General features: G+C 42.3%; 1 protein-coding gene across 1 annotated transcript in view; it reads right to left on the reverse strand.

The window, feature by feature from the left end:
* LOC136885887 (hemolymph lipopolysaccharide-binding protein-like) overlaps positions 1–24134 on the reverse strand; it is a 98963-nt gene extending 74829 nt beyond the window's left edge. The window contains exons 1-2 of the mRNA XM_068230631.1: positions 23982–24134; positions 9761–9886 (exon numbers count right to left, since the gene is read on the reverse strand). Coding sequence (XP_068086732.1) covers positions 9761–9886; positions 23982–24134 — 279 coding nt within the window. The remainder of the gene's footprint in view (positions 1–9760; positions 9887–23981) is intronic.
* Between the last annotated feature and the right edge of the window lie 860 nt (positions 24135–24994).

Here is a 24994-nt window from a genome sequence, read left to right on the forward strand (position 1 = left end):
CTGGGAAGTTTGAAATCTTTCTCCTTTAGCATGCCATTCCTTTGGTTCATCCATTTTCTGATACTGCTGATACGTAACACACTGGTTCAACATAGTACTCCACCTGTTCGATTTCTACTATGACGCGCTGTTATGATTGAGCAATTGCACACTTAGGCCTAAGGCAGAGGCTTACTTATTAGTAGTAGTAGTAGTAGTAGTAGTAGTAGTAGTAGTAGCAGTAGTAGTAGTATGACCTGGACTAGAATGATAATTAGGCCTATTCCAAATTATAACACCACAATTCACTAAATAACTCAAACTTCAACGCTGAAAAGAGCCGTTTCTTAAGAAAAGCTTCTCCCTCTTCACTTTTATTAGATTCTACATTCATTTTATTCCAACTTAGCAGTGAAAAGGGTTACTCCTCTGGCTTGGACGAGAAATTTTCCTCCAAGTCAGTTAGATTTTTCTGCGGCCAGTGTAGTCTAACTCCTTTTCTAATACTGGCTTTTCTTCTGCCTGCTTGATGATTATTTTTGTGCTTTGGTTCAGATACAGTTGATTAAACACCCTTATATCCTTTCAGTCCAGTCCTATTTCGCTCATAGTTCTAGACAGTAGTTCCCAGTTCACATTGTCAAAGGCATTTTCTGAGTCAATGAAGGTAAGACAAGTTGTTCTATTCATTTTAATCCTTCTCTCCACTAACATGCGTAAGGCCAGAATTGATTCTCTTGCTCCTCTGCCTTCTCTAAATCCAAATTCGTCTTCTCCAACATACTTATCTCCTGTTTTGTTCTTGACTATGTTAATGTGTATCTTGGAGCCATGTGTTAATATTGAAGGTGTCTAATCAGTGCGGTCACCTGCCCTTCCTATTTTCTGTATGGTAATGGCTCTGCATTGTTTGAAATCTTCTGCCACGATTCATCTTTCGTAGCATTCAGTTATTACTCTGAATAATTGGTCTTTATGTTGATACCTAAATGTTTCCGTAATTCTCCAGGGATATCATCAACACCGATTGTTTTCCTACATTCAAACCCCGAATGGCATGTTAAAATTCATGTCTCATGATTGGAGGACATTGCATTTCTCTTCCACACTCATTGATGTCTTCAATTTGATTATTTTCATTCTTGAAGTCCTAATCACCGTACATGTATACCATGTATTGTTTCCAGCGAGCACATATCTTATCGTTGTCTACCAGTAATATTCCTTCTTTATTTTTTACTACTGGAGATTTAGTTCCAATTTTGTAGTGAAGGGTACTGATTTTCTTATAAATTTGATCCTGTTTTCCCTTTTCCATACTTTCTTCTATCTCTTCAGCAAAGCTTTTGGTCCATTTCTCTTTTCCTCTTCCGTATTTTGTTCTAATCTGACTTTAAGCCCTTAACTGAAATCGTCTTTTGTCAGGCGACTTCCACGTGTACCTCTTCTAAGAGGAACTTCAAATAACGTGTTTGTAATAACCATATCATTTTTACTGCTGGAATCTACCGAAGTTTCACCTCTTGCATTTCTTTCCCCCAGACCAAAATTTCCTACTGTCTTGTTGTCTGTACGGAATCCCACTATTGCATTAAAATTGCCCAATAAAGCGACATTATCTTTTTCTTTAGTTTGTTTTAATAGTACTTCTGTAACCTCATACATAGTCTCCACTTCTTCCAAATTATGAGCCGATGGTGGGAAATATGTCTGAATTATTACCAAGTCCTCAGGTGCACTATTAATTTTCGCCATCTTTAATCGGTACCTGCCATGGTAGGTACTAAAAATATTATTTGACCATTTTCTTCGTATTATAAGTGCCACTCCATGCTTTCCTCTTTTCTCTGCGCAACTTAAATTACTGTAATCTCATCACTGTAGAAGTCTCCATTTCCTTTCCGTCTTGCTTCACGTATATCTAATATATCTACCTCATACTTCCTCATCTGGCCTCTCAATTCAACCAGTTTTCAAGCTTTCAATAGCGTTCGTACTTTCCATGTTCCCATCTCCATGGCGGTTTTAGTGCGATTTCGCTTGCTAATGACCTGAGAAGCGCTCTTACCTCTCCTGCTAGATCTTTTTTTTTGCTAGGGGCTTTACGTCGCACCGCCTGCTAGATCTAGGGTTCCGAAATCCATGATCAGTAGTCAACGTTTCCTCATTAATGTCAGCTCCCATTGTTTGCATTCTACTTGGGATATCCTTAGGATCCTTAATGGAGTGGTTTCCCGTTGCCTTCTCCATTCCATGCCGTTGACCAATATGTATAGGTCATCCGCCTTTAGGGGCAATTTCTCCCTCCAAGGACAAGAGAGTGCCGTAACCTCAATTCGTTCATCCACCCGCGGAGGAGGCTGTTGACATTCAGGCGGGTCACTTATATCGACGGCCACTCGGTCCCCTTTTAGTCGCCTTTTACGACAGACAGAGGTTACCGTGGGTGAATTCTAACCCGCAGCCCACACCTTGAGTCAGTAGTGCAAGTAAGATCCTGAACTTCCACATCAGAGATGCCAGCACATAATCCGTGAATCCTCGAATGACGTATCTCACAGAAAAAGTAATACATTGGATCTAGCGTCACCTGATTTCCTACATAGACGGCAGACAATTGTTCGTTATCTTCTGTCTGACACACACAATAACAAAGAACAAGTAACTTAAACGTTGAAAATCAAACTGGAAATATACGATGGTTGAATACTAACAAAACATGGCTACCGTTCCTTAGTTGGTGTAAAGGACACATAGGTGGTGTTAACTAACACAGTATACCTTTCAAGGCGAAATTTTACAATCAACGACAAACAAGAAACTATAACAAGGTGGCTGTCGTCTTGTTCGCAGCTAAACTTAAGAATTTAGGGGAAACATTGTCATAAAACCTGAGCAACGGAGGACAACACAATCACATATATAAAACACACTAACAAACTTCGCAAACAGTCGGCGAACCCAAAAGAAGCACAATCAATACGGAGATTGCTTAACTGAAATCAATGGCCAAATCCACAGCCTCCTTAGAGTAGAGTCTGTGAGTATTAATTCTGCTAACTACTAAGTCCTAGCGCATCCGGTGACCATGTCGCGAACAAGCAGACTGCTTGTCTTCGGGCAAGCCGATTAGGAAGAAGGCAGATATAATTTAAATCGCTTGCCCAAGTCCCAGCGATAACACTACACATGTATGTAATTACTTCTGCTATGGGATACCTCACTGCTATTTATTGTCTGTTCCTAAAGTCGTTAGTGGTTAGCACATGTAAATGAGGTTTTGGTTTGATCACTGCCTTCGTAATAAAGAGGCCGTACTGTAGAAAGCGCGCCAAACCCATCAGCTGATCAATTTAATGAGCTAAGTGAATGCTACAAGTTGCGATTGAAATTCATTCCATGGATAATTGTGACTGTTTAAAGGCATAACTTAACATTAATTTAAGTATATTGAATGTTCCTTCTTCAAACTTATCACATCAGAATTGACGTAGATAATGAGACAGTAGGGGAGCAAAGACAGTTCACCTCCCAGAAATGTGTCAGCACCCGAGGTCTAGTAGTGTACCAATGCAGGTTCCAATGCAAGGTCAGCATCTTTATAGGCTCTTAGAAGTTGCAAATATTTTACGAGTTGGTTGGGGTCCTTACATGGGCTAAAGTAGGATTGTTGTTAACTTTGAGCCTATATGCACACATTTGATGGGTAGGGACTTGTTTTAATGTAATACGTGCTCCAGCAGCAGCGTTTCCAGGTACAAACTTAACATCTTTCGATAACAATGAAGCGTTGAAATTTTCTTCTACTTTATTTTGCATATCTTTCTGGGTAGCCTTCTGTCATTTCTTTATGGATACAGTACTTTTGCATCCATCTCTTGGCATAGGCCAGAGTAAAATGTAGCTTCCTACGAAGTCCCAGTCAACATCCATGGCTGTGACAATATGGAAGCTGCTAGGGTGCATCTGAGTGTTATGAAAGGTGCTGCTCACAGGGCCAGTCGTGCTGCAATAGTAGTACTTTCTGACCCAGTGAGGAAAGCAATAGCAAACTACCTCACTCCTCATCTTGCCTAGTACGCCTCATTTTGGTGCTGCCATTGGCTTTTGGGGTTTCTTTATAAATGCATAACCTTTGGTAGTGCTATTTGAGGATCCAACCAGCCTCTGGGCTGGTGACCTAACAGACAGACATCTTTTTGGGATGTTTGCACGGCGACAGAACGTGTAATACACTTAGAAAATGAAATAAAACCATACGGTCTGATGGTAATGAAACACTGAGTTCTTCTTCTCCTTTTCCATTATTATCAGCATCATTATCCTTATTATCATAATCATGAACTTGCCTCTCTTTATCTCGAAATGTGTGCTTAGTAACAGAACTTGTAGCGCTTGTAGTGCTCATAGATCGGACATGCTAAGATAACAGCTGACATCTTAACGACGAAGGCGTACGAAATATAACATCTACCTGCTTTCTGACAAGTTCTAACCACATCCGCGCGGATTTTGAACTACGGGTGCAGGCGCAGCATACCACGTGACCGTGACGTCGCGACCACGTGCTCCTGTGTGTAAACAAACTCACGTGTTGGCCGCGTGCTTTTGTAACAACTGCCAGGGTAAGAGCTGTCATCTTAACGGACCCAAACCTCACTCTTAAGGACAATATAGCATCGCAAACCTCACTGCTCCCCTCCTTATAGCGCTAAACCTAATTGCTGCCACCTTATGCACGTCGTGGAGCGGAATATAAAATCCACGTGCTTTTTGACACCTGTCAAGATAACAGCTGCCATATTTAACCACATGGGCACCGAACTTTAAACAACAGAACATCGCTAATCCCACTGCTGCCATCTTGACGGGGCTAAACCTCACTGTTACTACCTTGCTTATACGCTTTTCTGTTAGGTTACTGGTAATAGTTAAGCTGTTCGCATCATCGAAGTGTAGAGTAACAAGTGTCTAGTAGATTTAACTTGTATCTTTCAATGAAGAATCTGCTAGCAAAAAATTAAAGTCCTTCGTTGAAAAACCTATTTCTAGCTATATTTGCAAAGTGTGTGGAAAAATATTTCCCGAGATTAACACAAGAAACGTCAGGAGATATCACGTAGGACAATTTTCCAATGTAAATATTGTAGAAGAGAGTTCAAGAACGCATAGAACGTTCAACGTCACGAAGCCGCGTGTAATGTAGATTCAGCGAGAAGAAAATATAAAGAGTTCAACCGTAGTCAAGAAAACTTTGATTAATTTTTAAAAAGTACACCTCTGCGTGAGATTTTTAATTCTCCGTTGCTGTCTTGGCATGCTTCAAGTTCTGTTACTAAGCACACATTTCGAGATAAAGAGAGGCAATGTCATAGTTATGAAAATAAGGGTAATAATAGTGATAATAAAAGAAAAGGAGAAGAAGAAAGAGAAGATCTCAATATTTCATTGCCATTAGAGCTTTATGATTTTACTTCATTTTCTAAGTCTACTTCAGGTTCTGTCGCAGTGCAGGAGATGCAACATAGAGTGGAAGAAAATTTCAACGTTTCATGCTATGGAAACAAGTTAATTTTGTACCTGGAAGCGCTACTGATGAAGCACGTATTACATTAAAGCAAGTGTCTACACATCAAATGTCTGCATATAGGCTCAAAATTAACAACAATCCTATCTTACCCCACGTTGACGTAAGATACTGTAAGGACCCCAACGTAGTTGTAAAACGTTTGCAACTTCTAAGAGCCAGTCAAGATGCTGGTTACTCAGAGTATAAAAATATTTTTGAAAAACAACAAGAATTACGTTGTGCAGGTATTATTGACTAATAGCTCTTCAAAGTGAAGAACTTTCCTGCAAGCTCCCTCCCGACAGCACAACAGCCTAAACACCTTCCTACCTTCCCATCCCTCACCTTCACTCTCATCTACGTCATCCTTCTGTAGCATATAGTAGAACGATTACCTATATTGGTACAGACTCTTTTCCATCATTCTCCCCTCCTCAGGGTGTTAACTCCGCTCTAGCTGTAAAGCCGGACTCAAGCCCTAATAAAGAGAGGAGAGGCTCCCTAAATACTATAAAAATGTAAGCAATTTTGCCCTTTAGAACTTTTGCCGGTTTGCCCTTTATCCCATTAGCCCTTTAGGCCATTAGCCCTTTAGCCCCTTAGCCCTTGAGACCTTTATGCCTACGAGGAGAAGGTGTTCTTTTACATTTTTGCACTTCTAATAAGATATCATTAGCGCTTTAGCCCATTAGCCCTTCAGACCATTAGCCATTTACGCCTTTATCTCTAGGAAAGGGGAGGAGGAGGAGGAGGAAGAGTCATTTTACCCTTTTGTCCTTCTATTAAGATGTGGCCCCTGAGTTCCATTCCCTATCATGTGTGTAGCACGATTTATTCGGCTTTATTGCTCCTGCATTAGCTACAAGCTTTTATAAGCAATGCCAACAGATTCAATTAGTATATTCCCAAACATAATTTCAAGTTACATTGTTTATTCGATAATTTGATCGACTGCTAGGTGTTTAAATGTAACCAATATATTTCCTATGGCACTAGGCGTTCTTATAGCAGCCCATGTGTGCCATCTTGTGCAATGGTCCATAGCCGTAATATTTCTCCATAATAGCCCCTGTATAGCCCCCATCTTGTGCATTCACCCATGGAAATCATCTTTCGACCTAAGAGCCGGTGTATACCCACCATCGTTTGCAATCGCCGCTAGGCCGTCTCATAAGACCTTCTGTACATCCGCAATCTTGAGCAGTAGGCCTCTCAGCTAGCTTTCTCTAAAAGAGCTTCTGTATAGCCGCCATCTTGCGCAAGAGCGCTTAAGCCATCTATGTGTAGGCACCATCTTGCGCAAGCGCCCCTAAGCCGTCTGATAAGAGGCTATGTATAGCTGCCATCTTTCGCACGTAACCCTAGGCCGTCTCATAAGAACATGTGCCACCTTGCGCAAGCGCCCCTAGGCCGTCTCATTAGATGATGTGTATGGGCGCCATCTTGTTCAGTTGGTGTCGGGAAGGGCTCTTGACGTGAAACTAAGGGTAGTCACTTCCAGTTCGTGGATGTAAGTTTAGGTTCTCTCTCTTAGGCGTCGGGAAAGGCAGCTAGGCGTTAAAGTATGGTTAGGCCCCTCAACATAGCGACTGTAAGGTTAGATTCGCTCTCTTATGCAAAATGCGCAAATCGACATTGCTTATCTACTATACTGGGGTTCAATGACTTTGCATTGGAACCTGCATTGCTACACTACTAGACCTCGGGTGCTGACTCATTTCCGAGTGTTGAACTGTCCTTGCTCCTCTACTTGAGACCGCATAGTTTAGGTTAGGTATGGCATCTTCTCGTGCTGAGTAATATCAACTCAAGGGACGTAACACTTCCCGTGGAATTTCTTATTTAATTGTTATCTTACATCACTTTTAGGCGGAAGTATACTGTGTTGCAAATTTTAAAAAAGTGTATGGAGTTTCGCAGTTGCCACACAACTATACAAGTAAGTACACACTAATATGAGGGTCGCAAGGCCAGTGCTCAACCGCCTGAGTCACTCAGCCCGGCAACATTTTATGCATACTTTTTAACATCTTTAAATCATTGCTGGTAGATAATGTTTAGATGTTTGAAGCAATGTAACTTAATAGTTAACACTTAAGTAATAATTAAGAAGTTATTCCTCGGCAATTTCCGTGAATGTGGGAAGTAACTAACAGATCTTACAAGTCGGCGTATTAATATTTGGGAAAACATGGCTATTCCTAATCAAAAACTGATACAAATGTTTGTGTAGAAGAAAGGGACTGAAGGGTAGTGCCACAAGTGTCAAGGAAAAAACGAAACAAGAAAGCTACTGTACGTTTGACCATTATTATTGGTAGTAGTAGGACAACGCGGATTCAAAAACAATGGGTGCTGCGTCAGCAATGTCCCACGAGGTCATTTACCCCTGGCAAGGTCATTGGACCCATGATGTCACGGTCATGTGACCATGACGTCACGGCCACGTGCTCGTGCATCTTGACAGACACTAACTTCACTTTTGTTTTCTTACGCGGATTTTTTGAATAAGTGCTCATGGCTAAACTCACTACTGACATCTTAACTGGTCCTAACCTCGTGCACTTGTTATAGCGGAGACATTGAATAAGTCGGCGATTCCAACCTCACTGCTGTCATCGTAACAGGTCATAAACACGTGCACTGGTTTGGCGCGGAGTTTGAATAAGTGTGCATGGCTAACCTCACTGCAGTCAGCTTGACAAGTCCTAACCACGTGCTCGTGTTGGGCGCGGAATATTGAACGACCCTAACCTCACAGCTGCTATCATGACGGGACTTAGCCACGTGCTGGCGCAGAATTTTAGGAAGAGAGAACGACTGGGGGCGTAACTACACAGAAACTAGATTTACAGCCAAGTAACTCTTCCCGACACCACCTTAGAATGGCCTAAACTCAGTGGATCCTAGTTTTAAAGCTAACTGCCCTTCTTAACATACGCCTTTCCCGACACCTTTTTAGAGAGACCTAAATTCAAAGGACCCAAGTTTTAAGGCTAGCTGCCCTTCTTGACATCACCTTACAGAGATCTAACATCACAGGTTGGAGAGATGCCCCTTCCCAAATCCATATTTGAGATCCCCTTCCCGATGTGAACCGTGGAGGGGTCTATCCTTACATATCTTGTGATATACGCCCCCTTCCAGTCGCCATCTTGTGCAAGTCTTAACGTCTCCATCCGACGCGTGACCTCCCCCGTTACAGAGGACCGGCAATGCATTTTGCTGTGCCCTCTACCAAGAGCAACATATACAGTCTGTTGCTACCTTATATTACTCATACATTCCAGATATAAATGTATGTTTGTAGCGATTTGAATAGTCAGCATACATTCGCCCGTGTTCTGAACAGGGAAACTTGGCTTGGTTTTAAATATATGTTAGGAGCGCGATAACTTGTTGGTAAAAAAGATAGAAATTGACACGCATTCAGACGGTGATTGCACGGAATAAAACTGAATGGGAATTTACCTCTCTTTCCTTATTTCTCGAATATAACATCAACTTTATGACGCAAACACAACAGTCACCTTAACAGAAAAAATGTAGTCTTGAATTCGTTCCCTGTTCTCTCTGTTCAGTTCTAGAATAAAATATCTCGAGTACATGCAACACATGGATTCGAACCCTGACATCTCTGATTAATGGTAGAATAAAAAATAATCAGATAATCAAACTACCTCACTCCTCATTTCGTGTCCTCCCTGAACCATTTGTGCGTTTATTGTCTCCATATTTGTATTAATGTATAATAATTCTTTGTTGGGTAAACTGAAGAGAAAAACTCTCAAGCTTCGAACGTGTAAATCACACTTCAAACCTACTTAGATAAAATTACATAGACCTGACTTACGAATTGTGATGCGATTACAGTTGGTAATGATCTTGCCTGTTATATTAAATCAACATTTGTGAATATTTCATAATTAAGAAGTAGAGACATAATATTACGTCCTTGCATTGCCTCTTTGCGTGACGTCATAAGAGCAACAGAACAATCTTTACATCACGAAGGCAGCGGTTTGATACCAAGTACCTATCAGATTAATTCCACAAACTGTATTACTGTACTTTAAAAGTTGTGTTAAATTCAAATGGTGCATGCAAACATTTTGAATATAAAGAAATAAAACACGTGTATTTATAACATAAATATAAAATATTATCCGTCCAACACAGAAGAACAACTCTGCAATTGAGAACACCCGGTACCGTTATCATCCAATGTCCACTGGCGTTCTTGCGGCCATGCACAGACACGTCCAACTTAGAGCCCACGGACGATGCACAGTGATCTGCGCTCGCCAGTGAAACTGCTAGCATCAGGAGCAAGAGAACCTAGAAAAGGTACAGAGTTCAACAGTTAACTATGACTGAAGAGACATTCTAAAGGAGGTTGTGACAGAAAAGGTGGTATTTCAATGCAGAACACTGATTTCGGTTCCATCTATCCAACGTCAGTCAAACAAACACATTACCTTAGTTGTCAGCCCAGTTTGACAACTTTGATGGTCAGTTAACAAAACAGCGCGCAGTATTTACCTATGTAATGTAATCGTCTGTTTCCCCGTGCAGTTTTATGTATTCTGGAAAGATTTATGAACTTGATCCAAACTACTTTTTAATTATAATCATGAGAGCTTAATGAACTTTGTTAAAGGAATATACGTATGTTAAATTATCTGACAATTCCACGTCCCTTGTTACATTTTCTCCCTGTCTTGGCCTACATTTATATACTGGAGTAAGACTACAGCCCCATCTAGTCCAAGTAACTATTGTGCGGGGAACTCGTCCTGTGATAGTTTCTCACTGAACACTGATTGCAGTTACTTGCACGGGGCAGAGAGCGTGAGGTGCACAGGTAATATTTACCAATACAATATATTCGGAATTGTTTTTTCTTTCCTTTCTAACTCTTTGAACGTGAACCAAGAAATGGAATTTCAACGCTCGAGAAATGTACAATTAGGATCTCGAAAGCTCTGATATTTAACAACATATCTGGGGAGAGGACTCGCGTCTGTCACAGTCTGATGATCCGTGCTAGCATTTACAAATGGAAAACTCATAATTCACGTAGAGAAGCCGCAGCTTCCAGAGCACATTACATTGGTCGGGGCTCGAACTCTGATATCCAATTCGTAAATGGTTTTGCAAAAGGTAAACCGAATCGGAAGGAACCGTGGTTTCTAGTTTTACACCAGACTGGGCTCGAACCCTCGATTGTAGTTCACAATGATTTTAGAATACGCCTGTTTTCGGGGCAGTATAATACATTATTTACGATTGCCTGACATCACAGACCCTTAACGCAGAACGGGTATTTTACCCACGAGTTTAGTATTACCTCGTTACCCTCTCTATATTAAGGAAACCAAACACCAGAGAAAGCCCTACATACATTTCACAGAAATGCGGACACCCTAACTGTCGCGTGCTTACTAAAAACATCGAAATCTCTCCCGAGATTCACATAGTTAAAGTTCTGCCATACGTTGTTAATTAGCTCATGTTCAGGGTACTGAGTCGCTTCCTCTCCCTTAATCCGCCATCAGATGATACACACGAAAGTCAATCAGTACAAGAAACCTTGGCTCAAAAATTCACTCTTTAAATAGGGAAACAGCTGCTCTTTCTGGAAGGATTTATTTTTATACATTTCGATTCGACAATCTATTTGATGTTATATAAATTGATAGGCTGATTAAATTGTTGAACTACTGAATGATTGAAAGAAAACTGACTGGCGATAGCTCACCCAAGCTCCAAATACCAATTTTTCCTTCAGGTTGATAATGTCCTTTCAACAACAGGGAGCAATACAAAATCGATGATAGGGACATTTGTCCCAGAAAGACAAACTACTAGAATATCTGACATTTCAAGGTATTTCACACAGGTGACAGCATATACAACTTTACGAGGCCACGATACGGTGAACATAAAATACCTACGACTTTTCTCTAGTATTCTACCATACATATTCTCTAAATGTGACAAAGTTGGACATAACTACCTATTTATCTCTGAGCACCTCCCCCGTTACTTGGCTGTTTGCATGAAGGAGCTATACCAAATTAATTCAGAGTCTATAGTATCCCCGGCATGAAATGTGATAAGCGGAAACTGAGGAAAGTATTCTTTATGGTTATATTGGACACATCTTCAAAATGTCAAACTGTTCTGATAGAAGAACATTTTTGTTTAGGAAAATTCATTTCCGTGAGGATGAACTAGCAGGACCCAAGCAAGATAGAGCAGATATTTTATATTCAGGAGGCCAAATGGACTGCATCGCTTTCACCATTGCAGGGCGTATCAACAGGGCGGTACAGGTAAGAGAGGACTATTGGACTAGAATAGGTGGCTACATTTCAAGAAAGCAAGACCATTGCAATGGAACAGGTGAAGCATTGTCTCGTCATATTATGATTAAGAGCGAATTCTGCAAGGCAGTGTTACTGGACGACGGTGTTTCCTTGTATATTAATTACTCTGTCGACGCTGTGAAAGTAGTACATGTGGATAACTGCAAGTACCCAGGTGAGCTTTACAGATCTCTTCATATGGTTATGGGTGTATTTAGGGGTCGCAGTAAGGATGTAAACCAGAGCCGTATAAGTTATTGGTAAGACCCTTTCAGCGTGTGAGAGACTCACCAGGAATTTTTTTTTTTTTTTTTTTTTGCTATTTGCTTTACGTCGCACCGACACAGATATGTCTTATGGCGACGATGGGAGATGAAGGGCCTGGGAATGGGAAGGAAGCGGCCGTGGCCTTAATTAACGTACAGCCCCAGCATTTTCATGGAGTGAAAATGGGAAACCACGGAAAACCATCTTCAGGGCTGCCGACAGTGGGGTTCGAACCCACTATCTCCCGATTACTGGATACAGCCCGCACTTAAGCGACAACAGCTATCGAGCTCGGTCTCACCAAGATTACTTGACTCAAGAACGACATGAAAAGATCCACAGGAGAGCAGCGTGATTTGCTCTGGGTGGCTTCTGTCAAGGAATAGTGTAATGAAAATATTGGAAACTTCGGTCTGGGAAGACTGGGGAGTAAGGAGACAAACAGCTGAGCTGTAATGCGTCACCTCACGGACACTCATACTACACACACAATACTCTATACATGGACATTATCAGGGATATACTTTCAAGTTTTATGTCCGCATGACCTAAGCACCATCACAGTCCTGGTTCTGTGGCCTCTTAGTACACTTTACACGCATATTCTTTGAGGAAAGAATGCTATACAAATAGACTGCCGAAGTGCAGTATATCTTGGTGTGAGGAAAGCCATCGTCAGAAGATTAGGAGCGTTTGAAATGCGGGTCTACTGTATTAACCAGGATGAATAGAAATGTGCAGCTCTCCTACTCCGGTCATATCATTAGGCTCCCGCCTCCAAATGTTTATACAAGGGAAGATCGAGAAAAGAGGGGATCTGCGAGACCCCGCACGTGTTGGCTAAGGGGAACCTTCGACTGTAGCTCAGCCAACAGCAAAACTAAGATCCAGAGTCCAATAACGGGTACGGCACTTCTATCCAGTGTGATTTAAATATTTCGGCACACAGTGCGGCCAAAGAGACGGGAGGATAAAAGTGGAACTACTTGCATAGAATAATGTACTATTAATAACGGATTGTTCCTCTATAGCTCGCGTGGAGAGACCGCACTTAACTGTATAGCTTGGTGCCTACTGTCCGCACTTAACTGCATAGCTTGGTGCCTACTGACCGCACTTAACTGAATAGCTTGGTGCCTGCTGCAAATGAGCTCCTGAAAGCCTCTCTACAGCTCGTGTGGAGAGACCGCACTTAACTGTATAGCTTGGTGCCTGCTGCAAATGAGCTCCTGAAAGCCTCTCTATAGCTCGTGTGGAGAGACCGCACTTAACTGTATAGCTTGGTGCCTGCTGCAAATGAGCTCCTGAAAGCCTCTCTATAGCTCGTGTGGAGAGACCGCACTTAACTGTATAGCTTGGTGCCTGCTGCAAATGAGCTCCTGAAAGCCTCTCTATAGCTCGCGTGGAGATACCGCACTTAACTGTATAGCTTGGTGCCTACTGACCGCACTTAACTGGTGCCTGCTGCAAATGAGCTCCTGAAAGCCTCTCTATAGCTCGTGTGGAGAGACCGCACTTAACTGTATAGCTTGGTGCCTGCTGCAAGTGAGCTCCTGAAAGCCTCTCTATAGCTCGTGTGGAGAGACCGCACTTAACTGTATAGCTTGGTGCTTGCTGCAAATGAGCTCCTGAAAGCCTCTCTTTGCTCTCCTTCATAGCTCGTGTGGAGAGACCGCACTTAACTGTATAGCTTGGTGCCTGCTGCAAGTGAGCTCCTGAAAGCCTCTCTATAGCTCGTGTGGAGAGACCGCACTTAACTGTATAGCTTGGTGCCTGCTGCAAGTGAGCTCCTGAAAGCCTCTCTATAGCTCGTGTGGAGAGACCGCACTTAACTGTATAGCTTGGTGCCTGCTGCAAGTGAGCTCCTGAAAGCCTCTCTGTAGCTCGTGTGGAGAGACCGCACTTAACTGTATAGCTTGGTGCCTACTGACCGCACTTAACTGTATAGCTTGGTGCCTACTGACCGCACTTAACTGTATAGCTTGGTGCCTGCTGCAAATGAGCTCCTGAAAGTCTCTCTTTTCTCTCCGTCGACTTGTCTCCACCACTGACAGCACACCTTTGTGTTACATCACGTTCCCTTGTTTAAACATTCATCAATCACAAATATTCCACTCAAATTCTGTGAAAATTCCACTACTCTATTGAGATATTTCTTCCTTAAGTGGTGAAATGGTTTGGTACAATAGGTACTGGGTTCGATTAGCTGCCGTGTCGGGATTTTAACGTTAATTGGTTAATCGGGGGCCGTGTGTTTGTGATGTCTTCTTAAGTAGGAGCCGCATCCACAGAGACATGCAGGTCGCCTATAAGACCTACCCCAGGCCTGCTCGGAGGACATTCGCAATTATTATTATTATTATTATTATTATTATTATTATTATTATTATTATTATTATTATTATTATTATTATTATTATTATTATTATTATTATTATTATTATTATTATTTGTCCAACCCTTGTACCGTTTTCTCTACGGGGTCGTGTATGAGGTGAGATGAATCTGTCGAGGCGGTTTTGTTATGACCGAATGCCCTTTCTTATCAGAAAAGTTAATGAGATGAAATATGATAGTTAGAGAGGAGAGGGTGAGACCCAGTGCCGGCACATAGCCTACGCTTCTTCTTGTCGAATAGCAGCAAGGGGACTGCTCGTGGCTTAACGTCTCCATCGGACGGTCGAATCACCAGCAGCAGCGTCATATGCCCTCACTCCGTATGAGCACTGCAGAGACGTTTAGAATTTAATCAAGGCTTATCTAGTGATGAATGTAGGATACCAGCAATTCCCCTATCCTGCCGGCCAACATTCTGATGGTGAACGTTCTTTCGACCAACGGGACTCGAACCGGGTAACCACGTTGTCAGGGCCATTTAGATTTCAACGCCTTAACGATCATGGCCATGATGCGTCCTCTTATTATTATTATTATTATTATTATTATTATTATTATTATTATTATTATTATTATTATTATTATTATTATTATTATTATTATTATTGTACCGGGCGGTACACCTGCACGCCGCTAATTTAAAATGTGCGCCAGTTAAAACTCCTCTGCTGGAGGAAGTCTGAACTTTATTGGCAGTAATGATTTTCTAGTTTCTCAGAAGATGTCACTACGTGAAAAATTTTGAGTTTTTGAACTGTGTCATTTTCGACGTACTTTTGTCTTGCTTGTAGTAAGAAGTATGAACTTTCTCTCCTAGAGGACTCTACTGAAGAGCAACAATAGTGCACCCTAGTGCGGAGTGAAAGAACTATTTTTGGAGAAATTTTTATTTCAAAAGTTTGGTTCTTGTTAAATTTCTTTCTGTTTTTGTTTGAGTTGGCTGTATACCCCTCTCTTTCCCCTTGTTTTGTACTTAACCAATCATGAATTTCCTTTATTAATTTCTGACCAATAGGATGTATCTTCCCCCTTCTTGAATATGTTGCGGTATCCGACCCAATAAAATGTTTGTGGGAGGGTGTTTTCATTCCCCTAACGCCTGGAACCTTCCGCGAGAGGATATAAACTGCTGATTTTTGGGTCTCCGGGCCACTTCTGTTCCATCTTTCAGTGTGTAAGGTACATAGCAGCGGGCGGGTAGCGCCTCTTCTCCGGCTGTTCAACACCAGGTAATGGCCTCTTAATATCTTCTTTTCTCGCTAGGTCGGCAGTTTAACTCTCGGGGCGGGTTCGAAGCGTTCAACCATGTAACATTTTCCTAAAATGTAACTATTCTTTTCATCTATTCTCTTTTAAGCTACATATTGGGATAGAGAGTGCTAACCCTCTCGAGTTCCCACTCATATTGTTTTGAGGTGAACTTATTTTCTCTACCTATTCTTCGTTAATATAATGTAAATTGGTATTCTCTAAGTCACCTCTGTAGTATGGGATTAGCCCTTGCATTAGTGGCCCAGAGCCAGATTAGGTTTTAAAGCAAATGCATTAGGAGTGCAGTTCGCCTCCTCTCAAATTGTTATTTTAGAGGTCATGTAATCAACCTTCTTTTCAGTTAATAGACCTCAGTAGGTTGGGTATTTTACCCCTGTGTATATGCCTTTGGAGGACAGCTTAAAGGTCGAGTTAGGAGTGGCCTATGATAGGCTTTTATTTTAGGGCAAGTAACCCCTTTGAAAATTGTGGTTTCTGCCTCAAGGAGGCTTTTTCGGTGTAATTGAAAGCTGGTGTTTCTAGCATGATTGGGGGTTTTCGGCCCCTTTGTTGAATGGTGTACATGGTAAAGTTGGGCTCATTGCTCAAGAATTATGTATTGGACTCTAGAAGCCCCAAAGGGGGTAACTGTGTAAATTGTACTTACAAATTGTGGTTCGGCTACTAAGTACCTGTTCTATTTGTTAATCTTGAAAAGAAAATATAACCTGGTTAAATTTTAACTTAGTTTCTCTTCCGTAGCGTGAGACCCGTTCACGCCCGCACCTTCTTTCTCCTCTACCTACCACTAAAACACGGTAACAAGTGGTAGCAGAGCGTGGTTGAATGGGTCTCAATTTAGCCCCTTTCGACGGCTAAACATTGCTTTGGTCCGAACTCTAACAATTTTCTCAGTTGCTGGAATTTTTTTTTTGAGTTTTTCAAAATTGTTTGGTCAGCATGCCCGGCCCTCGCGATGTTCTCCTCCTTAACTATTTGCGCAAAGAGGAGTTGATCTACGAATTAACTATTAGAAATGTGCAATCTGGAGGCACGGTTGCTGTCGACACTAACAAGCTTAGAGAGTCCCTTGATTTGCCCATTTCCATCCCCAATTTGGGAGAGAAAGAAATCGATGACTCTCTTTCCACGATCGTCGAGAAAATTACTGGGCTAGCATCGGTAGTTAGTTTTTTTGATGAAAATGATCCGTCTCCTAATCAAATTAAGCGTGTGCAAGGCAGGCTGTTTCATTTTTCAAATAGAGTTAACGATCTGTTGTCTCTGAAGGTGAATGACGTTCAGAGGAAGGAAGCTAGTACGCTCCTTGAAACTATTTCTGAATTGTCTAATAAGGTCACTCAATTGCTAACTGGGGAAGTACCTCCCAAAACTGACCAACCCGCCACGATGAATGTAGGTAACGAGGAAGAGCCTCCTCAGGGAGGAGTCAATAGGATAACCGTTGCTGCTCAAACTATCTCTGCCCCATTAGACCACGAGTCTGAACGCCGTAACCCATTGAATAATGCACGTGCTGAATTAACTTCCTTGCCACTTAAACCTTTACCTACTATGTCACCTGGGTTCAGCAGCTTGCCTCATCCCTTGGCAATGTTGCTTAGAGGTATTTCTAAGTTTTCGGTTAATACCACCAGTGACGTAATTTCATTTTTAAGGTTTTTAGTTGAATTTCAGGATCATGCCCTTGTGTTTTCTCTTTCCCCTTGTCAGATTTTGCAAATCATCTATCCCTATGCAATAGGTATTCTCTCAGACAAAATAGTTAGAGCCATTGCTGAGCAATCATCAATTGAAGACTTCCACGCCCATTTGTAAGCTAACTTCATCCCGGCTAGGGCAAGGTCCTCCCTTATTCAGAAGTACTATTATCGTGTACAGCGTTTCGATGAAAACTTGGCAGACTTCATACAAGACATTAAGTTTTATACTAGGGTGTTTGCCCTTCATTTTCCTGAAGATCAAATCGTACAGGCTATTGTAGAAGGCATTTCACCATCTTATAGATCATATTTGTGTTTCGCGGCGTGCCCGCAAACCTTTTCTGAACTTGAAGCATTGGCCGTCTCAGCGGAAGGAGTTAGGTACGCCGATTCCTTGCGCGTCGCGAAAGAACCCCCACCTTCCTTTAGTAATACTCGGCCTCCTCCTCGCCGAACAGTCACACCCCGGAAATGTTATGCTTGCGGGTCGCCTGACCATCTGCGCAATAAGTGTCCTCTGATCAAGTCTAATAGGGCAAATAATGGAGCTGGTTCTTCACAAGGCTGTTTTAAATGCGGGGCTTTCTCACATATCGCCAAGAATTGCCCAAATTCGAATAGCACCCCCTCCTGCTCAACTTCTGGTGCAAATTCCACCTATGCCAATAATAAAAAGTGACTAGTGGCTTCGGCTGAGTCGACTAATCCCGCTTCCCGAGGCTCAGCCCCTGGTAAACAGGTCGAAAATTCAGGGAATGTTCTATCATCAAATTCATCTCTCGGATGCCCCAAAGAATGTCTTAGGATTGCGGCGGATACCCCCGCACCTGTTCCTTTTCTTAAGATTGAGTTGAATAACGAGCCTATAACAGCTCTATTAGATTCAGGCAGTATTTGTTCTATTATTTCGACTGAATGGTATTCTAAATTGAAATCTGTTTGTAAACTACCTGACTATGACTCATCCCCTGTTCAATATGTTTCGGCTAATTCATCTCCGTTAGAAATTCTAGGTTCCTTACTGGTCAAAATTCGTATTTTTAAATTTACATGGAGAATTAAACTGTTTGTGGCTAAGCATTTGTCTTGCCCTATTATATTGGGAGCGGACTTTATTTCTCACACTGGTCTTGTGCTCGATCTTCAGAGTAGGTCTTGTACTTTAAAATTTGCCTCTAATTGTAAAGTCCCACTATTAAAGTGTAATTCTGTGTCATGTTCATCTATTTCGCCTACCCAGGATGAGATGTCGTTAGACCTTAGACATCTACCTGAGGAGCAGGCTGATAGTATTCGGAAATTGTGTCAGTCGTTTCCCGAGGTGTTCTCTGATACTCTTGGTGTTACTGACCTTATCGAATACAAAATTGAGGTCACGGATTCGATTCCTGTCCGTTTTCCACCTTATAGGCTATCTCCACCTAAAATGAAGGCTCTAAAAGAAATCATCGATCAGATGTTGAAGGATGGTATTATTAGGCCCTCTAAGTCAGCGTATTCTTCGCCTATTTTTCTAGTCCCGAAACCCCAAGGGGGCTTCAGGCCTGTCATTGATTACAGGGCTCTCAATCGGAAGGTGGTGTTACAATCTGTGCCCCTTCCCGACCTTCATTCTTGCTTTTCATGGTTTCGTAAGGCCAAGTTCTTTACTATCTTGGACTTGAATCAGGCCTATAATCAAATTCCCCTTGCTGAAGAGTCTAAACATCTTACAGCGTTTGCCACGGACTGGAATTTATACGAATACAACCGCGTGCCTTTCGGGCTCCCCACGGGGGCAGCTGTACTCACTAGGCTGTTAGATAGGGTCTTCTCCGACATCAAATTTGAGTATTTATATCACTACTTGGATGATGTCGTCGTATTTTCAGAGACTTTTGAAGAACATCTAGATCATCTGCGAGAAGTTCTCGATCGCCTTCGTAAGGCTGGGTTAACTGTCAAGTTGTCCAAGGTTGCCTTTGCTAAGCCCTCTATGTCATTCCTAGGGCATATTGTATCACCTGATGGTGTAGCAGTTGATCATTCTAGAACACAGGCCATCCGTGATTTTAAACCTCCCAAGGACATCAAAGGTATCGCCAGGTTCATTGGTATGGTGAATTTCTTCAGGAAGTTCATTCCTAACTTTGCTAATAGAGCGGCGCCCTTAAACCTCCTCCGTAGGAAAGGCATCAAATTCGAGTGGGGACCTTCTCAACAAGCCGCTTTCGAAGATCTTAAATTAGCTCTCTGTAATGCCCCTGTACTTGCTATGCCAGATTTCTCGAAGAAATTCATCGTCCAAACCGACGCGTCGTCGTCGGCGGTAGCGGCAGTCCTTCTTCAAGAGACTGAACTAGGGAGGCGACCCATCGCCTATGCATCTAGGACATTGTCGGCTCAAGAACAGAAGTACTCCATCTATGAGCTCGAAGGTTTGGCAGTCTTATTCGCCTTAGAGAAGTTCCGTCTCTATCTGGAACATGTTAAATTCGACCTGGAGACAGATAATCAAGCCTTAAGCTGGGTCTTAGGTAGGCCGCGTCGTACTGGTCGTATAGCCCGTTGGGCCATCCGTATTTCAGCCTTCCAATTCAATGTCCGGCATATCCGTGGTACCGAAAATGTTGTTGCTGATGGACTCAGCCGTATGTTTTCTAACGACGTCGAGACCCATGAACCGGTCGATAGTTCATCACCTCCCGAGTCCATGCTATCTGATGTTAATGCCATCTTAACAGATGCTCCCATGCTCTTTAGGGATATCGAGAAATACCAACGTGAAGATCCAACGCTGGCTCCGATAATGGAAACCCTTTCTTCTGGGGAACATGTCGTCCCTTATGTTCTGAGGAATGGTGTTTTATGTTGCCCTTCGAGGCAGGACAAGATGATGAAGGTTGTCGTTCCAGCTGTTCTCGTGCCTATGATCTTCAAATACTATCATGAGACCCCATTGGGGGGGCATCTTGGAATCTTTAAAACCCGTGAAAAGATTCGTGAAATGTTCATCTGGAAAGGCATGGACGGTGAAATTCGTGAACTTGTAAAAGCTTGTAAATCTTGTTTGCTCAGTAAACCCACCATGTCCACTAAGGTAGGCCTTTTGTCTTCTCATCAAGCGTCGCGCCCCATGGAACGCCTGTATATTGATTATGTAGGACCCTTCCCCCAGTCAAAGGGGAATGCCAACAAGTTCATCTTTGTATGCGTAGATGGTTTTACAAGATTTTCCTGGTTATTTCCGACTAAGCTGGCTACCGCTCAGTCCACCATTACTTGCCTAAATTCTATTTTTGCTTCTTTTGGTCCGTCCCAATATATTGTATCTGATAATGCTAAGGCGTTCACATCAAATCTTTTTCGTAAATTCTGTTTTGACTTGTCCATCTCTCATGTAACCACTTCTGCTTATTACCCTCAACCATCTCTGGCTGAACGGGTTAACCGTAATCTCAGGTCCGCGCTTATGGCTTATCATCATGAAGATCATTCCAGGTGGGACACGTCCCTGCATTGGTTAGCTTTTTCTTTTAATTCGGCGGTTCATGAATCACACAAATTTACTCCAGCTTCTTTGATGTTCAAGTTTGTTGCCAACACGCCGCTCTCTAACCTCTGGTCTCTGAGTGACATTCTACCCGAGACAATAGATCCGGATAACATTAAAGATCTTTGGAAGAAGGCTAAAGCCAATCTTAAGGTATCTCATGAAAAGGTTAGGGAAAGGTATGATCTTGGACGGAGACCCACCCCTTTGAAGGTAGGTGACCAAGTAATGGTCAAGAACTTTGTTCCCGCGGGCAAGCTTGCCCCCAGATTTCATGGGCCGTGTGTCATTCTCGATTTCCTTACGCCGGTTACGTTGTTAGTAAGCAATCCAGCCACCGAAAGGATATTTAGGGTTCACCTGTCCCAGGTGAAACCGGTGTAATTCCTGTGTTAACTTGCTTCATAATATGAAGGTTATATTTTTTTTATTGAGTTTCACTTTTAAGGCATTCTGCCCCTTCTATAATATTTTGTTTCATATGTAAACATTTTTGTGAAACCTGCCCCGACCCGTTAAACTGCCATCCTGTCTTTGCCACGGCCATTACCACGCTCCCGTCTCCTGCTCCACTTTACTCAGTGGCTTAACTCATGCCATGGATATCTGCACGCCGCTGGCCCCTCAACCTCTCCACAAGCTTGTACCCTCAAAGAAGATGATTGTCCAACACAATTCTGCCGCCTAGCTTTAATGTTTCAGTGCCCCCGCAGCCGCGCGGCGCCGTGCAGCGACTTGGGGCAGAGGACGAGCCCCCTCTTCCCCAGCGAGGACGACATGTGCACGGCGAGCCGGAGCTCTCCTCCCGGCCAAGGCTGATGTGCGGCGCACGACCTGCTACTTGCCCGCAGCCTGTATATGTTCACCGCGGGCGCGGCGTGCTTCAACACCACTGCTCCCCTCATAGTGCGGGCGAGCGGTATCTCAGGGTACTTGAGGGGTCCGAGCGGCCTCCTTTTGGACGCAAGCTGCAACGGCCGGTCTGGCCATCCAACTTAATCAACATCAACTACATGGACAGTCTCTATAAGCAATGACTACACTTGGGAATCCAACAGCAATAGTTGGTGGACTTTGAAAAATTTCCTCACTTTCAAATATTAAAAGTTATCTTCAGAATCCAACTTCTACAAATATAAAGACTTTACTTCACCAGCAACTACAAAATTTTGAAACTGAATCAAACCCAATTAAGAAATTTCATAACTACTTCGGCAATTTATCTCAATATCAACATCAAAACTTGGACTTTATTTTCAAACAAAGTTTATGTTCTTCTGTGTTACCCCTTGGAGGAACTTTTGGGGGGGGAGGTCTGTACCGGGCGGTACACCTCCACGCCGCTAATTTAAAATGTGCGCCAGTTAAAACTCCTCTGCTGGAGGAAGTCTGAACTTTATTGGCAGTAATGATTTTCTAGTTTCTCAGAAGATGTCACTACGTGAAAAATTTTGAGTTTTTGAACTGTGTCATTTTCGACGTACTTTTGTCTTGCTTGTAGTAAGAAGTATGAACTTTCTCTCCTAGAGGACTCTACTGAAGAGCAACAATAGTGCACCCTAGTGCGGAGTGAAAGAACTATTTTTGGAGAAATTTTTATTTCAAAAGTTTGGTTCTTGTTAAATTTCTTTCTGTTTTTGTTTGAGTTGGCTGTATACCCCTCTCTTTCCCCTTGTTTTGTACTTAACCAATCATGAATTTCCTTTATTAATTTCTGACCAATAGGATGTATCTTCCCCCTTCTTGAATATGTTGCGGTATCCGACCCAATAAAATGTTTGTGGGAGGGTGTTTTCATTCCCCTAACGCCTGGAACCTTCCGCGAGAGGATATAAACTGCTGATTTTTGGGTCTCCGGGCCACTTCTGTTCCATCTTTCAGTGAGTAAGGTACATAGCAGGGGGCGGGTAGCGCCTCTTTCTTCTCCGGCTGTTCAACACCAGGTAATGGCCTCTTAATATCTTCTTTTCTCGCTAGGTCGGCAGTTAAACTCTCGGGGCGGGTTCGAAGCGTTCAACCATGTAACATTTTCCTAAAATGTAACTATTCTTTTCATCTATTCTCTTTTAAGCTACATATTGGGATAGAGAGTGCTAACCCTCTCGAGTTCCCACTCATATTGTTTTGAGGTGAACTTATTTTCTCTACCTATTCTTCGTTAATGTAATGTAAATTGGTATTCTCTAAGTCACCTCTGTAGTATGGGATTAGCCCTTGCATTAGTGGCCCAGAGCCAGATTAGGTTTTAAAGCAAATGCATTAGGAGTGCAGTTCGCCTCCTCTCAAATTGTTATTTTAGAGGTCATGTAATCAACCTTCTTTTCAGTTAATAGACCTCAGTAGTTTGGGTATTTTACCCCTGTGTATATGCCTTTGGAGGACAGCTTAAAGGTCGAGTTAGGAGTGGCCTATGATAGGCTTTTATTTTAGGGCAAGTAACCCCTTTGAAAATTGTGGTTTCTGCCTCAAGGAGGCTTTTTCGGTGTAATTGAAAGCTGGTGTTTCTAGCATGATTGGGGGTTTTCGGCCCCTTTGTTGAATGGTGTACATGGTAAAGTTGGGCTCATTGCTCAAGAATTATGTATTGGACTCTAGAAGCCCCAAAGGGGGTAACTGTGTAAATTGTACTTACAAATTGTGGTTCGGCTACTAAGTACCTGTTCTATTTGTTAATCTTGAAAAGAAAATATAACCTGGTTAAATTTTAACTTAGTTTCTCTTCCGTAGCTTGAGACCCGTTCACGCCCGCACCTTCTTTCTCCTCTACCTACCACTAAAACACGGTAACAATTATTATTATTATTATTATTATAAAATGTCCACTCCAAGCCTGACAACAACTCACCCTTGACCCCTTGTTATCAGCTACAGAGAAATAAGCAAACACTCACCAAGAGAAGCGACATCCTTACGAGTTCTGATAGTGGTATCTTTAGCTGTGGCTTGCTATTTATTTCATTGACTTGAGTGTTAAGAAAGCCCCGCATGCTGAATACAGCCAGCTCGTTGGCCGACTGGATGACCTCTCCAACCTTCGACGTCATATTCCGATAACCGAGCGGAGATTTATCACGCAAAAAACTATCTGTGCGAGCCTGTAACAAAAAACTATGAATAAATACCAGATTTTAACAAATCTCTTGCATTTTGTGACCACAAATCTTACATTTATTCAATAATAAGGTAACAATTAGTTTAACTTTATGTTTGGTTCCATGACTGTCTGGGCCTCCAGTGAGCTGAAAAGGAGATAGAAAATTATACAATATCGACATTCTTTCCCAAATTTACAATTTTGTAGCCTTGTTAATGAGTTCTAGAGTGCGACTCACAACAATATTGGTACCCTAAACCAGCAGCGTCTTTGTTCAGGTACGAGGGCGACCAAGTCGATGTTCCACGAGAAGTTGGAGACCTGATTTCCTGTTTATGGAACATCAACTGGAAGAGGTACAAGAGGAGTTTAGTAGCTAATATTACAAGTAAAACGGAAGGGCCTGTGATTACAATGGTCAGTCGCATCAAACGGCAAGACCTAGGGTTGTAATCTTGATATCAGTTGCTACGACAGACGTGAATACTTTCTTAAGCGTCCTGTACGTGTGTAAATCTTGACAGCATTTTCATATATTTCAGTTAGATCGTTGTACTCGTCTTGCGGTTTAAATTAATTTTGTTCGCACAAAAAGTCACCCATGCACCCGACGATGTCATTTCCGAGATTCTCGGCGAGGTTTTTGAGGTGCGACTGCCGCGTTTAAATGACAACAACCACAGCAACAGAGGAGGTTTCGATTTATTATTATTATTATTATTATTATTATTATTATTGATACGGGGATACCCGTGGAGTAGAAAGAGGTTAAAGAAGGTGCTGGGGTGAATGGGTCTAACTACAGTGTCA

This window comes from Anabrus simplex, chromosome X, assembly GCF_040414725.1.
Source record: "Anabrus simplex isolate iqAnaSimp1 chromosome X, ASM4041472v1, whole genome shotgun sequence".
Lineage (NCBI taxonomy): Eukaryota > Metazoa > Arthropoda > Insecta > Orthoptera > Tettigoniidae > Anabrus > Anabrus simplex.